General features: G+C 39.1%; 1 protein-coding gene across 1 annotated transcript in view; it reads left to right on the forward strand.

Moving 5' to 3' along the window:
- The window catches only part of clcn2c (chloride channel 2c), a 194,984-nt gene that overhangs the window by 29,298 nt on the left and 145,150 nt on the right, over window positions 1-20,536 (forward strand). Inside the window, exons 2-3 of the mRNA XM_057838103.1 lie at window positions 10,249-10,399; window positions 19,852-19,902. Coding sequence (XP_057694086.1) covers window positions 10,249-10,399; window positions 19,852-19,902 — 202 coding nt within the window. The remainder of the gene's footprint in view (window positions 1-10,248; window positions 10,400-19,851; window positions 19,903-20,536) is intronic.

Raw genomic sequence — 20,536 nt, forward strand, 5'->3', positions numbered from 1 at the left:
ACTTTGCATTGAAAATGTTGGAATACACAAAGGTTATAGCCTATACAGTATATTGGTATTCAGCCCGAATACTGTGTATCGTAAAATGACTTTTGGTCCGTATCTCCTAGCCCTAGTATACAGTGATTAATGTATTGTAAGAATTAAAGGTTCTTTGGAATTTGCATAAGCCGGTGAATAAAGAACACAACTAAACGGAAAACAAGGCAACAAATAAAAAACACACAAAAACCCAACTAGTGTAATAGAAGCTAAAAGGGGATAAGGATGTACTGTACTATGTAATAAAGGTTTTTCAATGCCCTGGGGGGCACCCTATGGGGCTACTAGGGTAGTCTTAGGTACATGTGCCAGACTGCCATGCCAACCTTTAAGGCCTCTCTTCCATTCACTCAGAGCTAGGCAAATATTTGGGGGTGGGGGGGCAGAATGGATAAATGACAGAAAAATAGAAGGCAGAAGAAACCACAGTAGGCACTCCAGCAAAGCATCATGAAGAGAAGCCATTAAAAGGGAATAGTAACCAAATGCTGAATGTATGAGATGATTACTACTAATCCTGCAAACTGAATCTATATTTTCTTTTTTTGTTTTTGACAGTGAAAAGCAAAGAGAAAGTACAACAAATAATGAGATTGCAGAACAACTACTGATGAATGAAAAACACCTGACAAATTCACTCACAGTTCTATTCATGCTTTACTTTTAAATCTCTTCCCTTTTTTCTTGGTGCCTTGAACAAAATTGCTTCCTTTTCCTAATAATAGGGCCAGTGACTCGCACACAGGCACATGTGATATTGAGTATTAATGACCCCACGAAGAAGGGTGAGCATTTTGGGATACTTGAATTTGAATGGCTAAAATAGTACAAGAATTGATCAAATGTAAGCTAAGAGGACAGCTTCCTGGAAATACAGGTAGCCCAGGTTATGACGTACCTGACTTGCGTGATTTTGACTTTTCAACGCTGGAGTCTCGTCCGCCATTTTGTTTTCAGTCGTTTTTTTTGTTTGTTTTTGTTTTGGTTTTTTATAATGTTTACTTTTGTTTTGTGATGCATGCTCTTATTTTGGCGCAGGAAGCGTAGAGCAGTTAGTACTTCCGCACGCGAGTAAGAGCGCTTGTACATATGAAGAAGAACGTATTTACGCACACGAAGAAGGGCGCATTTGCTCCCACAAAGAAGTCTTGCAGCCGAGTCAGAGTGAGAGCTGAAAAATTACAGTTGCAAGCCTGCAGGCACATTTGTTGCGTGTGAAGCATCCACGGAGGCAACATCTGTATACAACACCTTTTGTACTGTTTATTGTGCATTTTCATTTGTGGTCAAATACTTAGGGCGGGTTTATGTGATTTTGATTGATGTGCGGACGCTTATTGATGCATGCCAATCGTTTGTGTGGATTGTTATTGCTGTATCAGCAGCTAGTTATGAATGCAACTTTGAAGTGCTGTTATTGAAGAGGAAACTGATTTAATTTCTATTTAATTTCATTCTGCAAGTGTTGGTGTCATAAGCATCTGAATAAAGTCGGCAAACCACAAGGACGTCTGACATCGTCATTGTAGAGTTTAGCTGTGTAGTTAGGATTTACCTCCAATCTCTTGGTGAGGACAGTACAATTATGTATAACACATGTTTTTAGATAGCCATTTTGAGATTTAGAAGATATTTAGGTGTACGGGTTACGTCGTCAGCATAGGAACGGAACTCGTTCGTAACCCGGGGACTACCTGTTCTGGCTTTTATATTTTTCTCCACTATTACAAATTTTAAACAAATATAATTAAATAAGCTGCATTTTTCTAAATTTATGAAAGCAGCACTACATTTTTTTTGGACATTATTTTCAGAACCTTGGATGCCATTTTACCAGGGTTGTGAAACAATTTGGGTTCAAAGTGCTGAAAATGTCATTTTTTTTATGCCACTTAGTCGGTCCATTTGGCTTGGGTGTCTGCAAAAGTTGAATTCTCATTAATATGCAACTAACTGGAGCTAATTTTCATACTCTTTGCTCTCATTGGGCGTCAGTAGAGTGGGTGTGTCGATGGGAAGCTCATGGGCGTTGACAACGCGTGTGGTGACTGACACATCATGGAAACACGGACTGCAATCTCTTTACAAGATGACACCAGGCTTCACTATTTCACAATTATACGATAACAAAACATCACTCACTTGACACTCAGTGATTAGTTGTTTTTCTTGCACTGAGATTTCTGATAATAGATAAGTAAACAGGTGGTTTCCCATGGTTTACTCAAACAATAAGCACCTGTTAGATTGTAATAGGTCTCTCATGGTAATTGTTAAATTATATTTTTCTAACCCCATAAATCTATCTGTCATGATAATTGTCACTCTATGGCCTTGTCTCAGATAGACTCTAAACATATTATTGTAAGTGTATACATGTATTAAAAAACATTGCTTTCTCATTTAATGCTTCCAAGTTCCAACCACAAAAGTGAGTGTAAAATAAGTACCAAAACAAATATGAACAGACAACAAACAGAGTTCCAGTGAGAAAAGGCGTGAGACAGAGGGAGAAGAGGCGGGAGAGATAGACATTTGCACACAATGACTCCCAGTGTTTCTCTCCGTGTCTCTCGCACGTGCTCGATCAGGATGTGGGACGGCACCGCCATGGCACTGCCCTGCACTGGCCTCAGCACTTTGGGCCTGGGGACACACTGTATCTGTAAAACTCATCACTCATCAGACTGCGAAAACACAGCTGTGACAATAGCAGGCCTAAGGTGGTGAAAAAGAACTTGCAAAAAGTTTAAAAGTAGAGACTCTACGTATAAGACACCCAAAGCAAAGCCTAAGGACTGTAATTAACAAGTTTTCATTTGTTAATAACAATTCACGCTCAAACCCTTTCCCTCTTCTTCCTTTAATACAGACATAGCCATCCTTGTCTCTAGCCTGTGTTCCTCTTCTACAACCTCTTTGTGTCTCTGGGTATGCGTGAGAATTTCTGAGACTTTATTTAGAGTGTCTTCTTTTGTTTATCCTCTCACCTGGTTTTATTTGACTTTCTCAGAGTCCCCGTTTTTATTTTTTCCTTTCTCACTCTATCGTTTTCCTATCATATTGTGACTCTCAGATTTCAGCCCCCCATTGCCTCTCAAGTATTATTTGTCAGAATATCTCCACCAGAAACTGCAGATTCTTCTCGTATTTTTGTCTTGTCTTTCTGTACACTAGGACACAGGTCAGAAAACCTGGAATGATTGTACCTCAGTGATACTTCCTTTATTGTCATTACAACATGTTATTCGTATATACACATCTTTCTCAAGAAGAAATGGGAAGCTTTTTAATTTGAAAAAAATGTCCGGCATATAGTACATTACCATTGAAACAGCAAGCGAAAGCAACTGCATTATTTTAACCATAAGGGGGGGCTATGGCTTGAAAGATGTTTCTGATGCATGAGAGAAATCATAAGTGAGCTTTCTGCGAGGATGCAGTGTCTTTTCGCAAACTGAAGCATAGCCTTATTTGTTTGAAAATCCTGATTGTAATTGAGGTTCTACAATTTGTCTTCACTCAGTACTTTGAATCTTTTAGTCATATTTCATCATTGGTCAATGGAAGAGCGAAATTAGCTTTTTTTCATTGTTTACATTAACAAAATGTACCACTTGACAAACTACGTATGTGTTAAGCTGTGTAAATATGTAAATTATTGGCTCTTAGATTTCTCAGAACATTGACCTCCCTCAGCCTTTACAACCTGATAAAAATATGTTATTATGATCTAATTTAGAATATATACTGTACATACATATGTTTCATTTGTGTTCATTAAATTATTAAATAATTACTTTAAAAGTGGTGTGAAGACTGAAAGCAGGACCCACACGGTCAGGACGGTGTGGCAGAGGGTTTGAGGAGGTCAAGTGTGGCCTGGATGACTGAAAGGCTCCCAGCCTGAACTGTTGTCCCAGTCTGGACCTTAATCCCTGAAGTCTATGAAAACTCCATTCAATTCCGGTAGAATTCATGCATCTTGTGGTATTCACAAACCTGCCCATAATGATGAGAATGTAATCACCCCCTTATCAGTGGTTCGAGTTGTTACAAATTTGATCTGATTCACAAGGCGGGCACCAAATGAGGCTTACGTGCTGTCATGTTCTCCATTACAAAAAATCTCTAGTTCCTTATCAGGTTGGGATTGCGGGATACTGGAGGATTTCATTTAATGAACTAGATGAAAGCACAATTCATTCATATGTAACTTCTACTATCAGCACATGTTTGAAACCAACACACTGGAAAGGAGGAGTAGTGATCGATTTTGAAATTTATCGTCAGTAATGAAAAAAAATATTTGGAGAAAAGTTAATTTTATTGTGCTACAAATCAAACTGAATACTTAAAATTATTTACTGAGACCAGAAAACATTGTATGAATATTGTGTTATTTAATGATTCTCTTTACCAAACCTTAATAAATCTAATACTAATTATATAAGCCTCACTGACCCTGTATGACCTGTTTGAATATCTTTCATTCTGTTGTTGTGACTGCTGCCCCTCTTCCTGGCCACTAGCATTAAGGAAGGGTAGGTGGTATCAGTGGATTGCTTAACTTTTTGCACTTCCTGTCTCTTGGACTGCTGACATAATGACTTTTATGCTACTGTATATGTGTGTTATAAAGGCTGTGTATGATTTGTGATTGATACTGTTTGTTCTCGGCCTTTTACTGATCTTTCACACCCAAATAAGGCATTAGTTAACAGTTTAAAGGTCTGTGGTAACTTGGTGGTCACTTTCTAATCTCACCCAAAGAGGGAAATGGTACACTATTTGTCTTTTGTGCTTTGTCTTTTCTTATGTTGTCAGCTCACACATTCTTATCATGAGAGGGAGACTGTATACCTGTACACGTAATGCTCAAAAGAACATTAGGCACACCTCAACAAATTAGAGTACTATTACTCTGTTATGTCGGTTTTCCTCAGCAACACATCAGATTTTTAGCCATTTACATTTATTTGAGGCTAAACTTGGTCTTCTTTTTAAAGAGAACCTGTTGGTTTCTCGTGATGATGCCAGTCCTTGGTGGTGGACAGTTATTCGTGTCTGATTCATATCATAGAATATTTGTAGCAATTTTGAGGTCACTTCTTGCTCACTCGCTTAAAACCAGTGTTGTTAATAACGGCGTAAGAGTATAACTGCGTTACTAACGGCATTATTTTTTTCAGTAGTGAGTAATAGAATTAATTACTTTTTTCATCTATGCAACGCCGTTACCGTTACTGAGGATGTAAAGGCGTGAGTTACAAGGAGTTACTACATTGATTGAATGACGCGAGATAAGTGAGAGACACGGACTCACGGAGAGACCAGTGGCCTGTACTACGAAGCCGGTTTTCTGGCTTAGCAGGGTAACCTCGATGGTAATTTAATCACGCGCAGCATAATTTATCGGCTAAACAGGACTACGAAACTTGGATATGTTGAAACCGGGGAATGTTGCCATGGCAACACACGCCACACGGCAAACCTGGTCGTCTCAGAGTTAGATCTTGCTTAACCCCAGGAGTCCAATTAACCACGCTCTATTTAAACAGCACTCCTCCGCGGACGTGTCCTCTTGACAATGACAGCGTACCTGGACGACCCGTACGATATTGGTGCGCGGATTGTGAGGGGCTCTCTTCGGAGGGCACAGGTTTTTGGAGACCGCCAAAATCCGCTGGCGTACCCGGACGATGTTCTCCATGAAAGGTATAGATTTTCAGCTGAGGGAATTTGTTACCTGTGCCAGCTGATCGAGGCGGACATCACTAATGTAACCCTCCGAAGTCAGGCCCTCACAACCGCGCAGATTGCGTGCCTGTCCTTGCGCTCTTTCACCAGCGGACAATGTATGTATTCCATCGGTGATGCTGAATATCTGAGTAAGAACAACGTGCAATTCGGAAAGTTGTAGGAGTGGGGTATGGAAACGCCTAGAAATGGGTGTTGAAAATTCTATTCAGAAATTTGTGTCGGCTTCGCTGAATGTAAACGAATGTGGAGCTTTGCTCTCATACAAAATATATATATTTAATAAACTTTTCCATCGTTATTTCGTTGTGTACATGCATTTATAATAATCATAGAAATATGTAGACTATTTAAAAATTGAGAAAACTTGCATTTTTTTCTGCCAACTTGAAGAGATGAAATTAAATGTCAAATCCACTGACAGAACAGACACACAAATATAAAAGATGTTTATTGAATATGCATCTTGCAGTCTTGTTTAACTGTGGGAATTCGTTACAAAAGATGGGCTTTAATTTTTTATCATTATGCAACAGGAATCGTCACAAATGTGATCACACAAAACGCAACCGCGCGCGCATCGCATTACCGCATTTCCTTCTTCTCCTGAGTCCTCACAAGTATAGCATAAAATTGCAGGGGCTTTTCGGGCTGGGGCCTGCAAATCAAGTTAATTGATCGGCTCGGGCTGGGTCGGGCTAGATTTTTTAGGCCCGATCTAACCTCCACTCTGAAGATGTTCAAAGGACAGTATTCATGCAGTCAATGGGACTAAACATACAATCATCCTTCTTCATGTGGTGATGCACTATAAATTATTTCTTACAGTTAACGTACCAAATCTTATTTTATTGTCCTGACAGCAGGCTTTATTTCTTTTCATGGACATGAGTAAACTGGCATATTGACGCATTCACAAATCACACGATCTGTAATTCGCTGCCAACAGACCAGTCGCGCTCTACTCGCTGAAGCGGTGTTGGATTTTGCGGTGAGGGTGGATTTTAATTCCTCATAACTCAGCATGATTATCGCGCATTCCTCCTCCGTGAAGTAAGGTGCCCGTGCCATTGTCACAAGTAGTGTTTCACTCTGGTCTCTGCCCCCTTTTATGTGAACGCGCAGTAACTCTGACTGGGTTGACACAGGTTCGACTAATCAACCTCATAATCAGCGTCGTAGCACCGATTGACCACAAACTAGATAACCAGGTTTTGTCAACTCCGGTTACCCGCTGGTAAACAGGATTACTTCTGGGGAGGTTGAACTCCGTTCGTAGTATAGGCCACAGAGCGGGAGTGGGGAGGAGGGAAGCGAGTTGTGACGCCGTTGCAAACGCGATGCTGGGTGGCCCCAATAATACCTGACTGTAGCCGATAGCCTACAAGCTACGTCCACATGATGCTGCGGTAGATATCACGTGTATATAAAACTAGATGTGAAAAGATAGACTCGTCGGCGTTAGTGAACAGCGGCCATCTTAAAGCAGTAGACATCTGAGGAACGCTCTGTTGTAGAGAACCTTCCTAGCGAACCTAAGTATATTTTTATCTAAAATACTACTAAATCAGCAAATTCTTGACATGAATCTTTCTTTAAATGATGAAACAGTTTTAAAACTTCCACATGTCGAAAGTAGACAGAAGGGAACTAACGCAATAACGGGAGCAATTTTAACAACTTTAACGGTTGATTCATGACATTAAATGACTTCCAAACATAGCAAAGGTTGCTATCTAGTTATCTCAATATCTGCAATACCCTTATGTCTAGTTAAGTTTAGGTTAAATAATTAGGCTAGGGCCAATTGTCCCCAAAACCCTTTGAACTTCACATAATGTGAACTATGTTTTTATTTATTTATTTATTTTTTTGGAACGGAAAAGAAAAAACATGAAAAGTAACACCAGTTACTTTGCCAAGCAACTAATTGCGCTTACATTCAGGTTACTAACTCAATTACTTTTTAAGAGAAGTAATTTCTAACTGTAATTATTTTTTTAAAGTAAGATTAACAACCCTGCTTAAAACAAATATAAACTTGTTCTTGTTCTCTGTCCAAGATGCATCCTGTCACCATGTTTGACGACTACACGATTCTTACCAAGTGCGATTAGGTTGCCAAATTTGCACAATTCTTGCAGCTAGATGCAAAGCTGTCTATAGCATTTTTAAATTGTAGTCTTTGTTATTTTATGTGTATGAATTACTGTTGTTGTGTTATCTGTATGCTTATCCCCTCTACAATTCCCCTTGTTAGGGGACAATTAAGGTAAACTGAACAAAACTGAACTGATATTCTCTGAATGAAAATGGACAGACAGACCAATTCTGGTTAATTATAGTAAGAATTGCTGTATTAGACATTGATGCATTGACATTGACATATTTATGGAATATTGATTGTGAAATTGTAACCTAACAAAGAACACAAACCTTTATGTCATTTATTGATGGTAGCTTTGCACGTAATGCAAAAGCAACCATCTATGTTATTCCTTTTTTCTCCCTTCGGCGCGCCGCACAGTTTAAAGGGATCCTCTATTTTTAAGACAAGTAATTCTTAAAACATAAATGTTAGTATGAGTTATAATAATTTGATATTAAAACCCCTGTTAATGTTTTTGTTTTAATAAAGTTTGTAAAATTATTTTAAGTGATAGGTCGCCATTCTTGTTACGTCGCAGTGCGTGACGTCATTGGCCCCGAATGCCGAAATTCCAGCTTGTCACTCGTTAGCTTTCCCAACATGTCGTCAGTTCTACCCTTCCTATTTGAACCAGATCTGAAAAGTGAAGAGCAGGACAGCACAGTCGGTCGTTCACGAGACGAGTTTCAGGGAAAAATGCGTGCAGCAAATACCTGATAAGACAAAAGTTGGGCAAAACTGGTGATGCGAGAGAGTGCTATTGTGTTGGGAACTCCGGTTGGGAGCGAGAGTGCATGCTGTTGGCATTCGGGAACTCCGGTTTTATTAGCAGATATTCAAGGTAAGCATATTGCATTTTCAAACGTTTTCCCAATATAATTATGTAGATTGTTAGCATCCAGAGCTGTCGTGTGCTTTACATACAGTACAGGCCAAAGAGCACACCTTGTGTAATCCAGGTCTTGTACATTGTAACGTGTGGTAGCTAAGATACGTGTATAAAAGTACCAGAAAGGGGAGAAGCTTCCACTTATGCACATTTATTCACAAAAAATAATATTTCCACCTTGACCACTCATCACTCGGGAGCTCAGCAGTACGCAAACACGCATTCCCTGACGAACTCCAACATTGTTGTAAGGTCCACGTCAGAGTCGCTGTCGTCACTGTAGCGTGCCATGGTGCTTTAATTATTTAGTGTGATTTGGGGAAAACTCCCTGAAGAATAGTCAACAAAAAAGATTGCAATACTAATCCAAATCCGCGTTTTTTACTCACTCGAAGATCCAGGAATTAGACCGATCCCATGGCAATATCGCAGCCGCGATTAGGCCGTCGATTCCACAAAATAGACTGATCCGAAAAGCCGCAGTGGGACCGACAAATAAAAATAAATGGACAGATCCAAAACCATTATTGCAGATGCGATGGGACCCTTACTGACTGAGGATCCAGGAAAAGTGTTCGGGAACCAGTTGTAACGCGTGGTGGGTAGGATACATGCATATAGGGACCAAAAAGGGGGAGAAGCTTCTATTTATGCACATTTATTCACTAACAATAATAATTCCACCTTGACCACTCACTTCACTCCTCATTTTTCCATTTGACTGGAAATTGCATCCAAAAGCAGCACATCGTGGCATTTTACTTTGCGAGTTTAGGCAGCAATAAGCAATTGTTGAACACGCTACACATTCGGAAAGATACCAATTACGTCATCACTGCGAGCCCGCAAACCATGGCGCCAACTAACGGTCAAAGTATGGACCAAATATTATAAAATATTGCCATTGATTTAACATTCTATGTGTTTCTAACCACATATTTTAGTACAAAAGAACAATTGTGGTTTATTAGAGCCTACATGTATTTAAATCAGAGGATCACTTTAAACAGTTTGGCCCATCGACACCATTCAAATACTGAAATGACAGGAATTCTCCTGTGACACAGGGACGGATGCCTTGGCCACGAATTTACATCCATGCCATTGATGGCCATGTATGTTCGTGCCAATGACGACTATATATGTCGATTCTATTGATGCCAATGTACTTGGATTCCATTGACGCATATGTTAATCGATGCCATTGAGGGCCATGTACATCAAAATATCAACAGGAATTGACCCGATATTGACAGGAATGGACCCCGAAATGTCCCCAAACCAACAAGAAGTGATCTGAAATCAGCAGGATGTGACCCCAAGAGGTTTACTTGCAAAAACAAAGCTACCATCACAATTTCTCCAGAAATAGCATTTTCTAGTTTAATTTTACTATTACTTTTTCCAGATGTATGGGCGCTACACCCAGGAGCTGGGGGTGTACGCCAAAGAAGAGGCAGCTCGACTGAGAGAGAGTGGGCAGAGGCGTTCGGTCAGTGAGCGAAGTCGAAACTTGGACCTGCTGGAATACGACAAAGGACGCTGTGCCAAGTGTCGCAGTAAGTGTTACAACTAGAACTCATGTTCAGTAATGAAGAACATATTATGCATAATTCCTTTGTAAGCCTGCTGGTACTTCTTAAATATAAAAGTTAGGTGAGTAGATGAGAAATGACAGTTGTCAGAGTTGGGTTGGTTTAGTTTACAAAATAAGTGTGTTGCCTCTGAAAGGGCATTCAGTGTAAAAACTGTGCCAAACAAATGACCCTTGATGCGAGGAGCTGAAAGGCGCAGCGACAAAATCCGCAAAACTGCAGTTAGGTCTTAAGCATCAGATGCCAATTATTTCAGTGTGGTGATTACAGTTGGCATTCTTTAAAAAATTGTTACTGACAGCCAGGGCCGGCCCAGCCTATACGCAGACTATGCAGCTGCTTAGGGCCCCTGACCACTTGGGGGCCCCCAATCTGGCAATTGTTTAATTTATATTCTATTTTGTTTACTACAGTTTGCTTTATTTGACTTTTGTGAGTTTTGATACTTGATTACAAGCTTAAAAAAAAAAAAAATTCCCCCTTAACTTTTCTTTCCTCTTTTAGAAAAAGGTTTGGCGCTATCTACTGTAAGTACTGACAATCATTTGAGGTGAGAAGTTTGAAGAATGCAGTGCAACAAAATCTGATTAATATACAAAATATGGACGTATGGGTTGGATTACATGTATGGGTTTCACAGTACACTGTGACGAAACGGTGGGCCAAAAATATGGGCCCCTTTGCATTATTTTGCTTAGGGCCCCCAAATTGCCTGGGCCGGCCCTGCTGACAGCATATGCAGTACGCGTATTTTATATATAGTATGTAAACAAATTGAAAACTGCATAGTTTACAGGTTAGAAATACAATATGAACATGCCAACATAAAGGTTCTCTAGCCAATGTAGGTACCAGTAAACACAGTTGAACTAATGCAGTGATACTGACCTAACAAAATTGTGGGTGAATGTGCTAACTTGGCCATTGTGTGGGCTAATTAATCTACTAGCCTGGACAAACTCAAATAACCCAATTTGTAAGTCTCACAAATAGTGATTGTGTTCCACCTGAGTTCAGCAGGATGTAGTTGTTTTAAATGTAGTCAAAAGGACATTTGTTCAACAGATGTGAGTACACTACATCTATTTAAAATCACATAAAGAAACTGCAACATAGATTCCTTATGCCTATGCTTTGTCAATGTACCATACACGGTGATTTCCTCTTCTTATCCTTGTGCATAACCGTTACACATCCAAAACATGGTGTGGCTGCCTTTCCTGGAAATGTAGCGCCCCCTATTGTCGAAAGACACTCATTGCTTATAGTGTCAAATTGTCCAACCTATGTGTCCAAATAGGTAAAATCTTTTATACCAGTTAGGTGAGTCAATTTTCAGTGATCTTGTAAACATTGATCTGGACGTGAAAACACCACCAATTCATTGTATTTTTTTTACGCAGGTAGCCTCATGTTTAACAGTGACCATACAATCAATATAAAGGCAAACAAACACAGCTAATCCAAGGTGTTAAACTAGGGATTACAGTATGAAGGTAAAATCTGTCACAATAAATGCTCTCATGCAAATTATTACTTTGCATTCCGATTATATATGGTACTTAATTAACATTTCCCCATTTTGTATATAGCCTCATTCCAAAATACAATATGCATGTATTTATTTCCACTCTAAAATTGTCATACATAACTCTAGCCCCCCCCCCTTTGTAATTGTTGGTGATTTTATGGTGGAACTCGTCTTAATTTCAGCAACGCTAGCAACACTTTGTCTGACGTCCTAAAGCACTACAGTGACAGTATTATTTTGAAAATGAACAGTTTGACATCAACATCATATCAGATGCATGCTTGCAAGTTGCAGCATGGAAAAGTACACTTCCAGTTTATTTTAAAGCCCGCAGTAAAAAAAAAAAAAGAAAAGAAAAAAAAAAAACTTGAATGCCTGTTATTCTATCATCTGGTCAGCAGGGTGAAGCATTGATCTATACAGCGCCTCATTGGCTCAAAGCAACTTTGTCTAATAGGTCGAACTCGCCAACTGCAAAATTCCAAGCATTTTTCACGAACAGTAGGCCTATATATTGTTTTCCCCTAAGCCATATGGGAAAATATATTGAAATCGTATCTCTAGATGCATGTAAAATAGCGTGAAAATATAGCTATTTGTTTCTTTGCCTCTGGTCATGGTTGATTTTCTTCACTTAATATTCAAGGCATCTACTAACTAGCTTTTGAATCTCTTAAGTTCTCAGAAATGACATCTGATGTAATAAGAATTATAATAATGAATTGAGTTTAAATGATTTCAGAAAGCTTATCAAGTACCAATCTCTCATATGTACACATAAAGTATGTTGTCATCCAGTCTCACTGTAGTTGAGCTGGCTTTTACCTCTTCTCTTTTCTTTAAAAAAAAAAAAAAAATATGAAAATTGTTAAAAAAAAAAAAAAAAAAAGGTAAAAATGAGTTGTCTGTGAACCATAGGATTATCGACATGCTTTTTACTCTGTAGCCGGTCAAGTTAACCATTTATTTTTGTGTTGTGCATTGTTGAAATTTCAGTTCTGAATAATTATGATCAAACAAATATATAATATATATATGGCGGAAAACACTCAGGTGACTTGAAGTTCCGCTCTGAGGACCCCAATTTGGCCAAATTTAAAAATTGTCCGACATGCACGTGTGATACATCATTGGAAAGCTTAAAATCTCAATTATCTGGGGGAAGAACATTTTTCAACAGGAGGGCATTTAAAAAACAAAAAAAACCCAACAAAAACATTTTTTTTAAACAACAAAACCCTAACTGGCGGCGAGAGCACGAGAGAGCAGAATTAAAGACGCCACGATTTTAACGAGATATTATCGCGTACATACCATGTTTCGATCCAAAAACTGTCCGACTGTCAAGACACAGCTGTGAATGGCCACAGCTGGATTTTGGGGGGATTTTATGGGTGAAACATGGTGATATAACAAGGGTCGCGATAAAGAAATCACAGACAACAAGGAGTGGTTGAGATTTTCTTATTCATATAGTTACCCTATTAAATGTTATTTTTCAATTTTTTTTTTTTTTGGGGATCGATTATTTACCATCTAACATATCGGGGGAAATTCGACAGTAACAAAAAAAAAAAAAATACAATTAAGCGATAGTTATGAGGTAGATATCCTTGACTTTTTTACAGACGCCAAATTTTTCATTGTGACGTAATTTGTTTAAAGGTTTAAAATATGCGAGTGAATAATTTTTTTAAAGTCGTTTTTTTTTTTTTTTTTTTTTACTAAATATCAGACATCAGTTAATGATTCTAAGCTAAAAATGACACAGTTTGACTAATAAATAAAATACTTACCTTCTTTTAATGGCTAGGTTGAAACAAAAGCGGTTGCGTGACGTCTGTAAACGGGGGTTTTCAGGGTTAAATGGACAAATTAGAAATAGTTTCGGAGGTTTAGTGCGCCATGAATCTGCTATGGCAGCATATAGACCTATTGTTCTATCAAACACAACAGTTCTTTTGGCTTAAAATAGAGCAGTTTATTTTAAAGAGGGGTGCAAGAGCAGAAACTGCTTTTTCAGTGTTGTCTGTGTTTTCTGCCGTACACACACACACACACATACATACACGTATATGTATATATATATATGTATGTATGTATGTATGTATGTATGTATGTATGTATGTACATACACACATACAGTGGGGAAAATAAGTATTTAGTCAACCACTAATAGTGCAAGTTCTCCCACTTGAAAATATTAGAGAGGCCTGTAATTGTCAACATGGGTAAACCTCAACCATGAGAGACAGAATGTTGAAAAACAAAACAGAAAATCACATTGTTTTATTTTTAAAGAATTTATTTGCAAATCATGGTAGAAAATAAGTATTTGGTCAGTACCAAAAGTTCATCTCAATACTTTGTTATGTACCCTTTGTTGGCAATAACGGAGGCCAAACGTTTTCTGTAACTCTTCACAAGCTTTTCACACACTGTTGCTGGTATTTTGGCCCATTCTTCCATGCAGATCTCCTCTGGAGCAGTGATGTTTTGGGGCTGTTGTTGGGCAACACGGACTTTCAACCCCCTCCACAGATTTTCTATGGGTTTGAGATATGGAGACTGGCTTGGCCACTCCAGGACCTTGAAATGCTTCTTACGAAGCCACTCCTTTGTTGCCCCAGGCTGTGTGTTTGGGATCATTGTCATGCTGAAAGACCCAGCCACGTCTAATCTTCAACGCCCTTGCTGATTGAAGGAGATTTTCACTCAAAATTTCTCGATACATGGCCCCATTCATTCTTTCCTTTACACAGATCAGTCGTCCTGGTGCCTTTGCAGAAAAACAGCCCCAAAGCATGATGTTTCCACCCCCATGCTTTACAGTGGGTATGGTGTTCTTCGGATGCAATTCAGTATTCTTTCTCCTCCAAACACGAGAACCTGTGTTTCTACCAAAAAGTTCTATTTTGGTTTCATCTGACCATAACACATTCTCCCAGTCCTCTTCTGGATCATCCAAATGCTCTCTAGCGAACCGCGGACGGGCCTGGACGTATACTGGCTTCAGCAGGGGGACACGTCTGGCAGTGCAGGATTTGAGTCCCTGGCGGCGCATTGTGTTTCTGATTCTAGCCTTTGTTACTGTGGTCCCAGCTCTCTGTAGGTCATTCACTAGGTCCCTCTGTGTGGTTATATGTATATATATTTACAATTCATATTTTAAAAAGGAATAGCAATAACAAATTACAATTTGAATATCAATTGGTTATCAAGAAATCGTACCAGTAGCTGGAGCAGTCTGGACTTGGACAGCACAGAGGCACTAATAATGGCAGCCCAACAAAAGGCCCTAAGTACAAGGGCTGCTGAGACAGAGATCTAACAGAGCAGATGCGACCCAAGGTGCAGGCTTTGGAAAGTTGCTACTGAGACAGTCCAGCACATCGTAGCAGGGAGGAAGATGCTAGCGGGATCTGCATACATGTAGAGCCACAACCAAGTAGCTGAGAAAATATACAGGAACTAGCATGGAATAAAAGTACCCAGATCCCAATGAGCCACACCACAGAGGGTGGCTGAGAATATTAAGGCCAAGGTTCTGTGGAACTTCAGCTTCGATGCTGACAAATAGCTCCTGGCTAACTAACCGCACATTGTGGTGGTGGACACATTTCAGAAGAGAATGATGGTGATAGATTTGACAATACATCCTGACACCAACATCAGGAAGAAGGAACGCAAGGAAATGGATCAGCACCAAGGGCTTAAAGGAGCAGATGAAGTGGATGTGGAAAATGTAGGCTACCTTGGTTCCTGTAGTAGTGAGAACACTCTGGTCATTGCTGAAGCCGCTCTCCAATCAAACCAGGAGAATGGCTCCAGCAGACCCCAGGAACGACATATGAAATCTCTGCCCAGAGGAGTGGAGTACTTGGTACAAGTAAGATATTGCGCAGAACCCTCAAACTTATAGGTCTCTGGTAGAGGGCCAGAAAATTAGGAAGACACAGATAACACCCCACGAAGATGACGGGGACATTTATATATATGAAATATATATGTATTGTGTGTGTATTATTAAAAAAAAAAAAAAAAAATTGAATCATTTGTTTCGAAGTTCTGCAATTGTTTTATCATATTCAGATTTTGGTTTAATTTTCATTTAGGTGCTTCGTGTGTGTGTGTGTTGGGGGGGGGGGTGTATGCATGTTTGTGTCTGTGTATGTTATGGTAAATGGTGTTACACTTGTATAGCGCCTTTCCACCTTTTATGTATATATATTCAATATAGTGTATGTACATTACGTACATTGTGTGTGTATGTACAGTGTCTTTTACGTACGTCTTTTAAGATCCTGCCATGTTGGAAGTTTCAGTGACTAGTATGAGAGCGTGTGAGAGCTGCACTACAAATTGGAACACACCTGCTCCCTATGCACACCTGGGCCTATTAACTCTAACGAGTCACATGACATTTTGGAGGGAAAATGACAAGATGTACTCAATTTGACATTTAGGGATGTAGTTTCTAAGAGGTGTACTCACTTTTGTTGACAGGGATTTAGATATTATTGGCTAAATTTCGAGTTATTTTGAGGGGAAAATAACTCAATTATATAAGCTGCACACATACTACTTTTCATTGTGTCAAAGTGTCATTTTGTCAGTGTTGTCCTATGAAAAAATATACTTAAAGATCTGCAAAAATTTGAGGGGTGTACTCACTTTTGTGATACACTGTATACTGTGTACATGTACACAAACCAAGGTGACAAGCTATAGATGTACCTTTATCATTTTGGTCTACGTCAGCCTGCCCCCACTGCTTTCTCATTTTATTGGTTTTCAGGACACACATATTTATCTGCAAGCAGTGTTTCACATCAGGTGTGATGTCAGCGAGAGCTCAGCATGGCGCCTGATGTTGCTATGGAGACATGCAGGCGCCTAGCGACCAACAGTTGCTCCTTCTTCTTTCCTTTTTTCATCATCACTTCCTGTTTTTCTTTCTCTCCTTATTTCCAATAGCTGTCTGCCTGCTTATACTCTTCTTCACACGATATCCCTTTGCCATTCGTTGGAACATGAAAAGACCACATGACAGGCTGCTTGTCGCTCAAGGGTGAAGTGTGTCCTTTAGCAGTTACAGTATATTAAATACACCACATTTTAATTAGAAAATTTGCGTATTTCAGTCATTGCCTTTGAAGAGGGACTTTAAATTTCCAGTTTTTTCATGTAATGCTTAATAAAATTGTGTTTTCCATCCTAAAAGGCCTCACCGTAAGGGAGAGAGAAGTCATTTGAACATTAACATTTTAAGGGTGTCTGATTGATAAGTGAATGTGATGAATCGTAGGGGTGGGAACCTCCTGATACCTCATGATACATACGATTTGCGATACAAGGTTCACGATAACGATTATCTCACAATATATTTACCTATACATCTGTCTGGAACTCAATCTGGGATATTCTACGATACAACTATTAAAGAGAAATACAAGCTTTTTCTAAGTGGAAAAGTAAGCTTTTTTTTTTTTTTTTTTTTTTTTTTTGCCCGTTTGTTAACAATCTGGCAAAAACTTGTCATCCCCACAGTCTATGAGGATATTTCAGTGCAACATTTCTGTAAATAAATACAACAACAATATATAAATGCAACGTTCTTATAAACAAACGAGTGTTTTTCTTCACATAAAAACTTTTGTAGTGGAAAGGTTTGGTAGCAACCTGTTGGTTCTTTTGTTAAAAATTGGAAGCTTTTTAAAACAATGTATTGATTCATGGTGGGAGCGTATCGATAATAAAGTATCGCACATAGATATCCACAATGGCCCGAAAAAGTATCTGAACCTTTTGGAATTGTTCACATTTCTGCATAAAATCGCCATCAAATGTGATCTGATCTTTGTCAAAATCACACAGATGAAAATAAATACAGTGTCTGCTTTAACTAAAACCACCCAAACATTTCTAGGTTTTCATATTTTAATGAGGATAGCATGCAAACAATGACAGAAGGGGGGACTGAAAGAGCAATTGAAACCAATTTTTACCTAATTTTTTAAGTCAGGTGTGTGCCTAATCACTGATGAGTGGTTTAAAGCTGTTTTGCCCACTATAAAACACACACCTGGTATGAAATGTCTAGATGAGAAGCATTGTCTGATGTGCATCATGGCTCGATCAAAAGAGCTGTCTGAAGATCTGCGGTCAAGGATTGTTGATTTGGATAAAGCTGGGAAAGGATACAAAAGCATCTCTAAAAGTCTGGATGTTCATCAATCGACAGTCAGAGAAGTTGTCTACAAATGGAGAGAGAATGAAACTGTTGCTTCTTTCCCAAGGAGTGGCTGTCCACCAAAGATGACGCCAAAAGCGCAGAATACTCAGAGAGGTAAGAAAGAACCCTAGAGTGTCTGCTAAAAACTTACAAAAATCAATGACACAGTCCAGTATCCCTGTACACATATCAAATACATGTAAAACTATGGCCGAGAATGGTGTTCATGGTAGGACTCCACAGAGGAAGCCACTGCTGTCTAAAAACATTGTTGCTTGTTTAATGTTCGCAAAAGGCACTTGGACACTCCACAGAAGTTTTGGCAAAATATTTTGTGGACTGATGAAACCAAAGTTGAATTGTTTGGGAGTTGCACAAAACGTCATGTGTGGAGGAAAAATGGAACAGCTCACAAACATCAAAACCTCATCCCCTACGTGAAGCATGGTGGAGGGAGCATCATGATTTGGGGCCGTTTTGCTGACTTAGGGCCTGGACAACTTGCAATCATTAGTGGAAGAATGAATTCAAAAGTTTATCAGGATGTTTTGCAGGAAAACCTGAAGCCGTCTGTCAGACAGTTAAAGCTAAAAAGAGGATGGATGCTGCAACAAGACAATGATCCAAAACACAGAAGTAAATCAACTTCAGAATGGTTTCAGAAGAACAAAATACATGTTCTGGAGTGGCCAAGTCAAAGTCCAGACTTGAACCCCATTAAGATGCTGTGGCATGACCTAAATACAGCGATTCATGCCAGACATCCCAGGAATCTGACTGAACTACAGCAGTTTTGAAGAGAGGAATGGGCCAAGATTAGTCCTGATCGATGTGCCAGACTGATCTGCAGCTACAGGAAGAGAGAGGAAGAAAAAAGAAGAAAAGAGAGGGGAGCACAAAATAATAAATGTGATGGTTCACTTACTTATTTTTCCCCATTCTGTTATTGTTTGCATACTATCCTCATTAAAATATGAAAACCTATAAATGTTTGGGTGGTTTTGGTTAAAGCAGACGGTTTTGCATCTGTGTGATTTTGACAAAGATCAGATCCCATTTGATGGTGATTTTATACAGGAATGTGAGAAATTCCAAAAGGTTCAGATACTGTTTCATACCACTCTATATATTAATATATATGAGGATAAGAGGTTCAGAAGATGAATAAATGAAGATATATACACGTATATGGCTTCCAATTATTGTCACACAGTAAATTCCTAGTCATGGGTAAGAAAGAAAGAAAAAAAAATGTATAGTCCGAAGTGACGTATTGTAGTTCATTACTGAAACATCATGCTTCCAAAAACAAGATGAGATGATTTATATTCTTGCTGAAATAATTTGAACAAATTGATTGTTTGAGAAGGGTGGGTGAGCCTGTTAACGCGTAGCACAATAAATGCTACCCATGAAGTACCACTCGCTTTCAAAAAGTTTAGTCACTACTCCTTTCACATGAGGTCATTCTTTATGCCCTCTGTTTCATCAACTAATCTTTCAATTTAATGTTTACTTTGTTTGTTTCCAAATATTCTTTAGATGAAGATACGAGGGTATTGGATATGATTTTTCATGATTGTTTGCAATCTGTTTTGTCAAAACCATACGTACACACTTCTGATGATCAATGGTTTATCTGTCCTCCAGGGTCAGGATATCCATATGTTCTTGATCCACCAGCCCAGGACTTTATTTCTGGTAAACAAAAAATAGCCCTTTAACTCCCAAGTCCTCATTAAACCTGAATTGCTTCTGCCTCATTATTAATCTTTAATATCTTAGTTTGTGAAGTTTCCCATTCACACTTGCTTTGGGATTATCAAGTCTACTTTTCATACTACTGACACTGCAAGACTTTTTCATGTGAAGGGCCTTGGTGGCCGGAGTCCAAAAGAGGTGTATCTTGGAGTAGGTGAGAGCTGTGAAAGGCCCAGTAATGTAGCTGTAGCCATGATGAAGTGGCGGTAAAAGTTGGCAAACTCCAGGTATCACTGGGACTGCTTGCGGGAGTGTAGGACCGGGCAGGAGATGACTGCGGACAACTTTTGTGAGTTCATCTGCACTTTTCCTTCTGCCATGATGTACTCCAGAGGAGAAAGACGGAACATAGAAGTCACATTTTAGGTTTAGCGTTTCGGCTGATGAGCTCATTGAGACCACTATAGTCAGTGCAAGTCCTCAAAATCTTTCAAAAGAAGAGCCCTGTTCCTGCAAAAGAAGAGAAAGGATGGATGTGGACAGGTGTGGCTTGTATGTGTAACAAATGCAGTTTATTTGTAAAATTTTGTTGGTGTTGGTGCATCTTATAGTCAGGTGCTCCTTAAATGTTGTT

Source organism: Corythoichthys intestinalis, chromosome 6, assembly GCF_030265065.1.
Source record: "Corythoichthys intestinalis isolate RoL2023-P3 chromosome 6, ASM3026506v1, whole genome shotgun sequence".
Classification (NCBI taxonomy): domain Eukaryota; kingdom Metazoa; phylum Chordata; class Actinopteri; order Syngnathiformes; family Syngnathidae; genus Corythoichthys; species Corythoichthys intestinalis.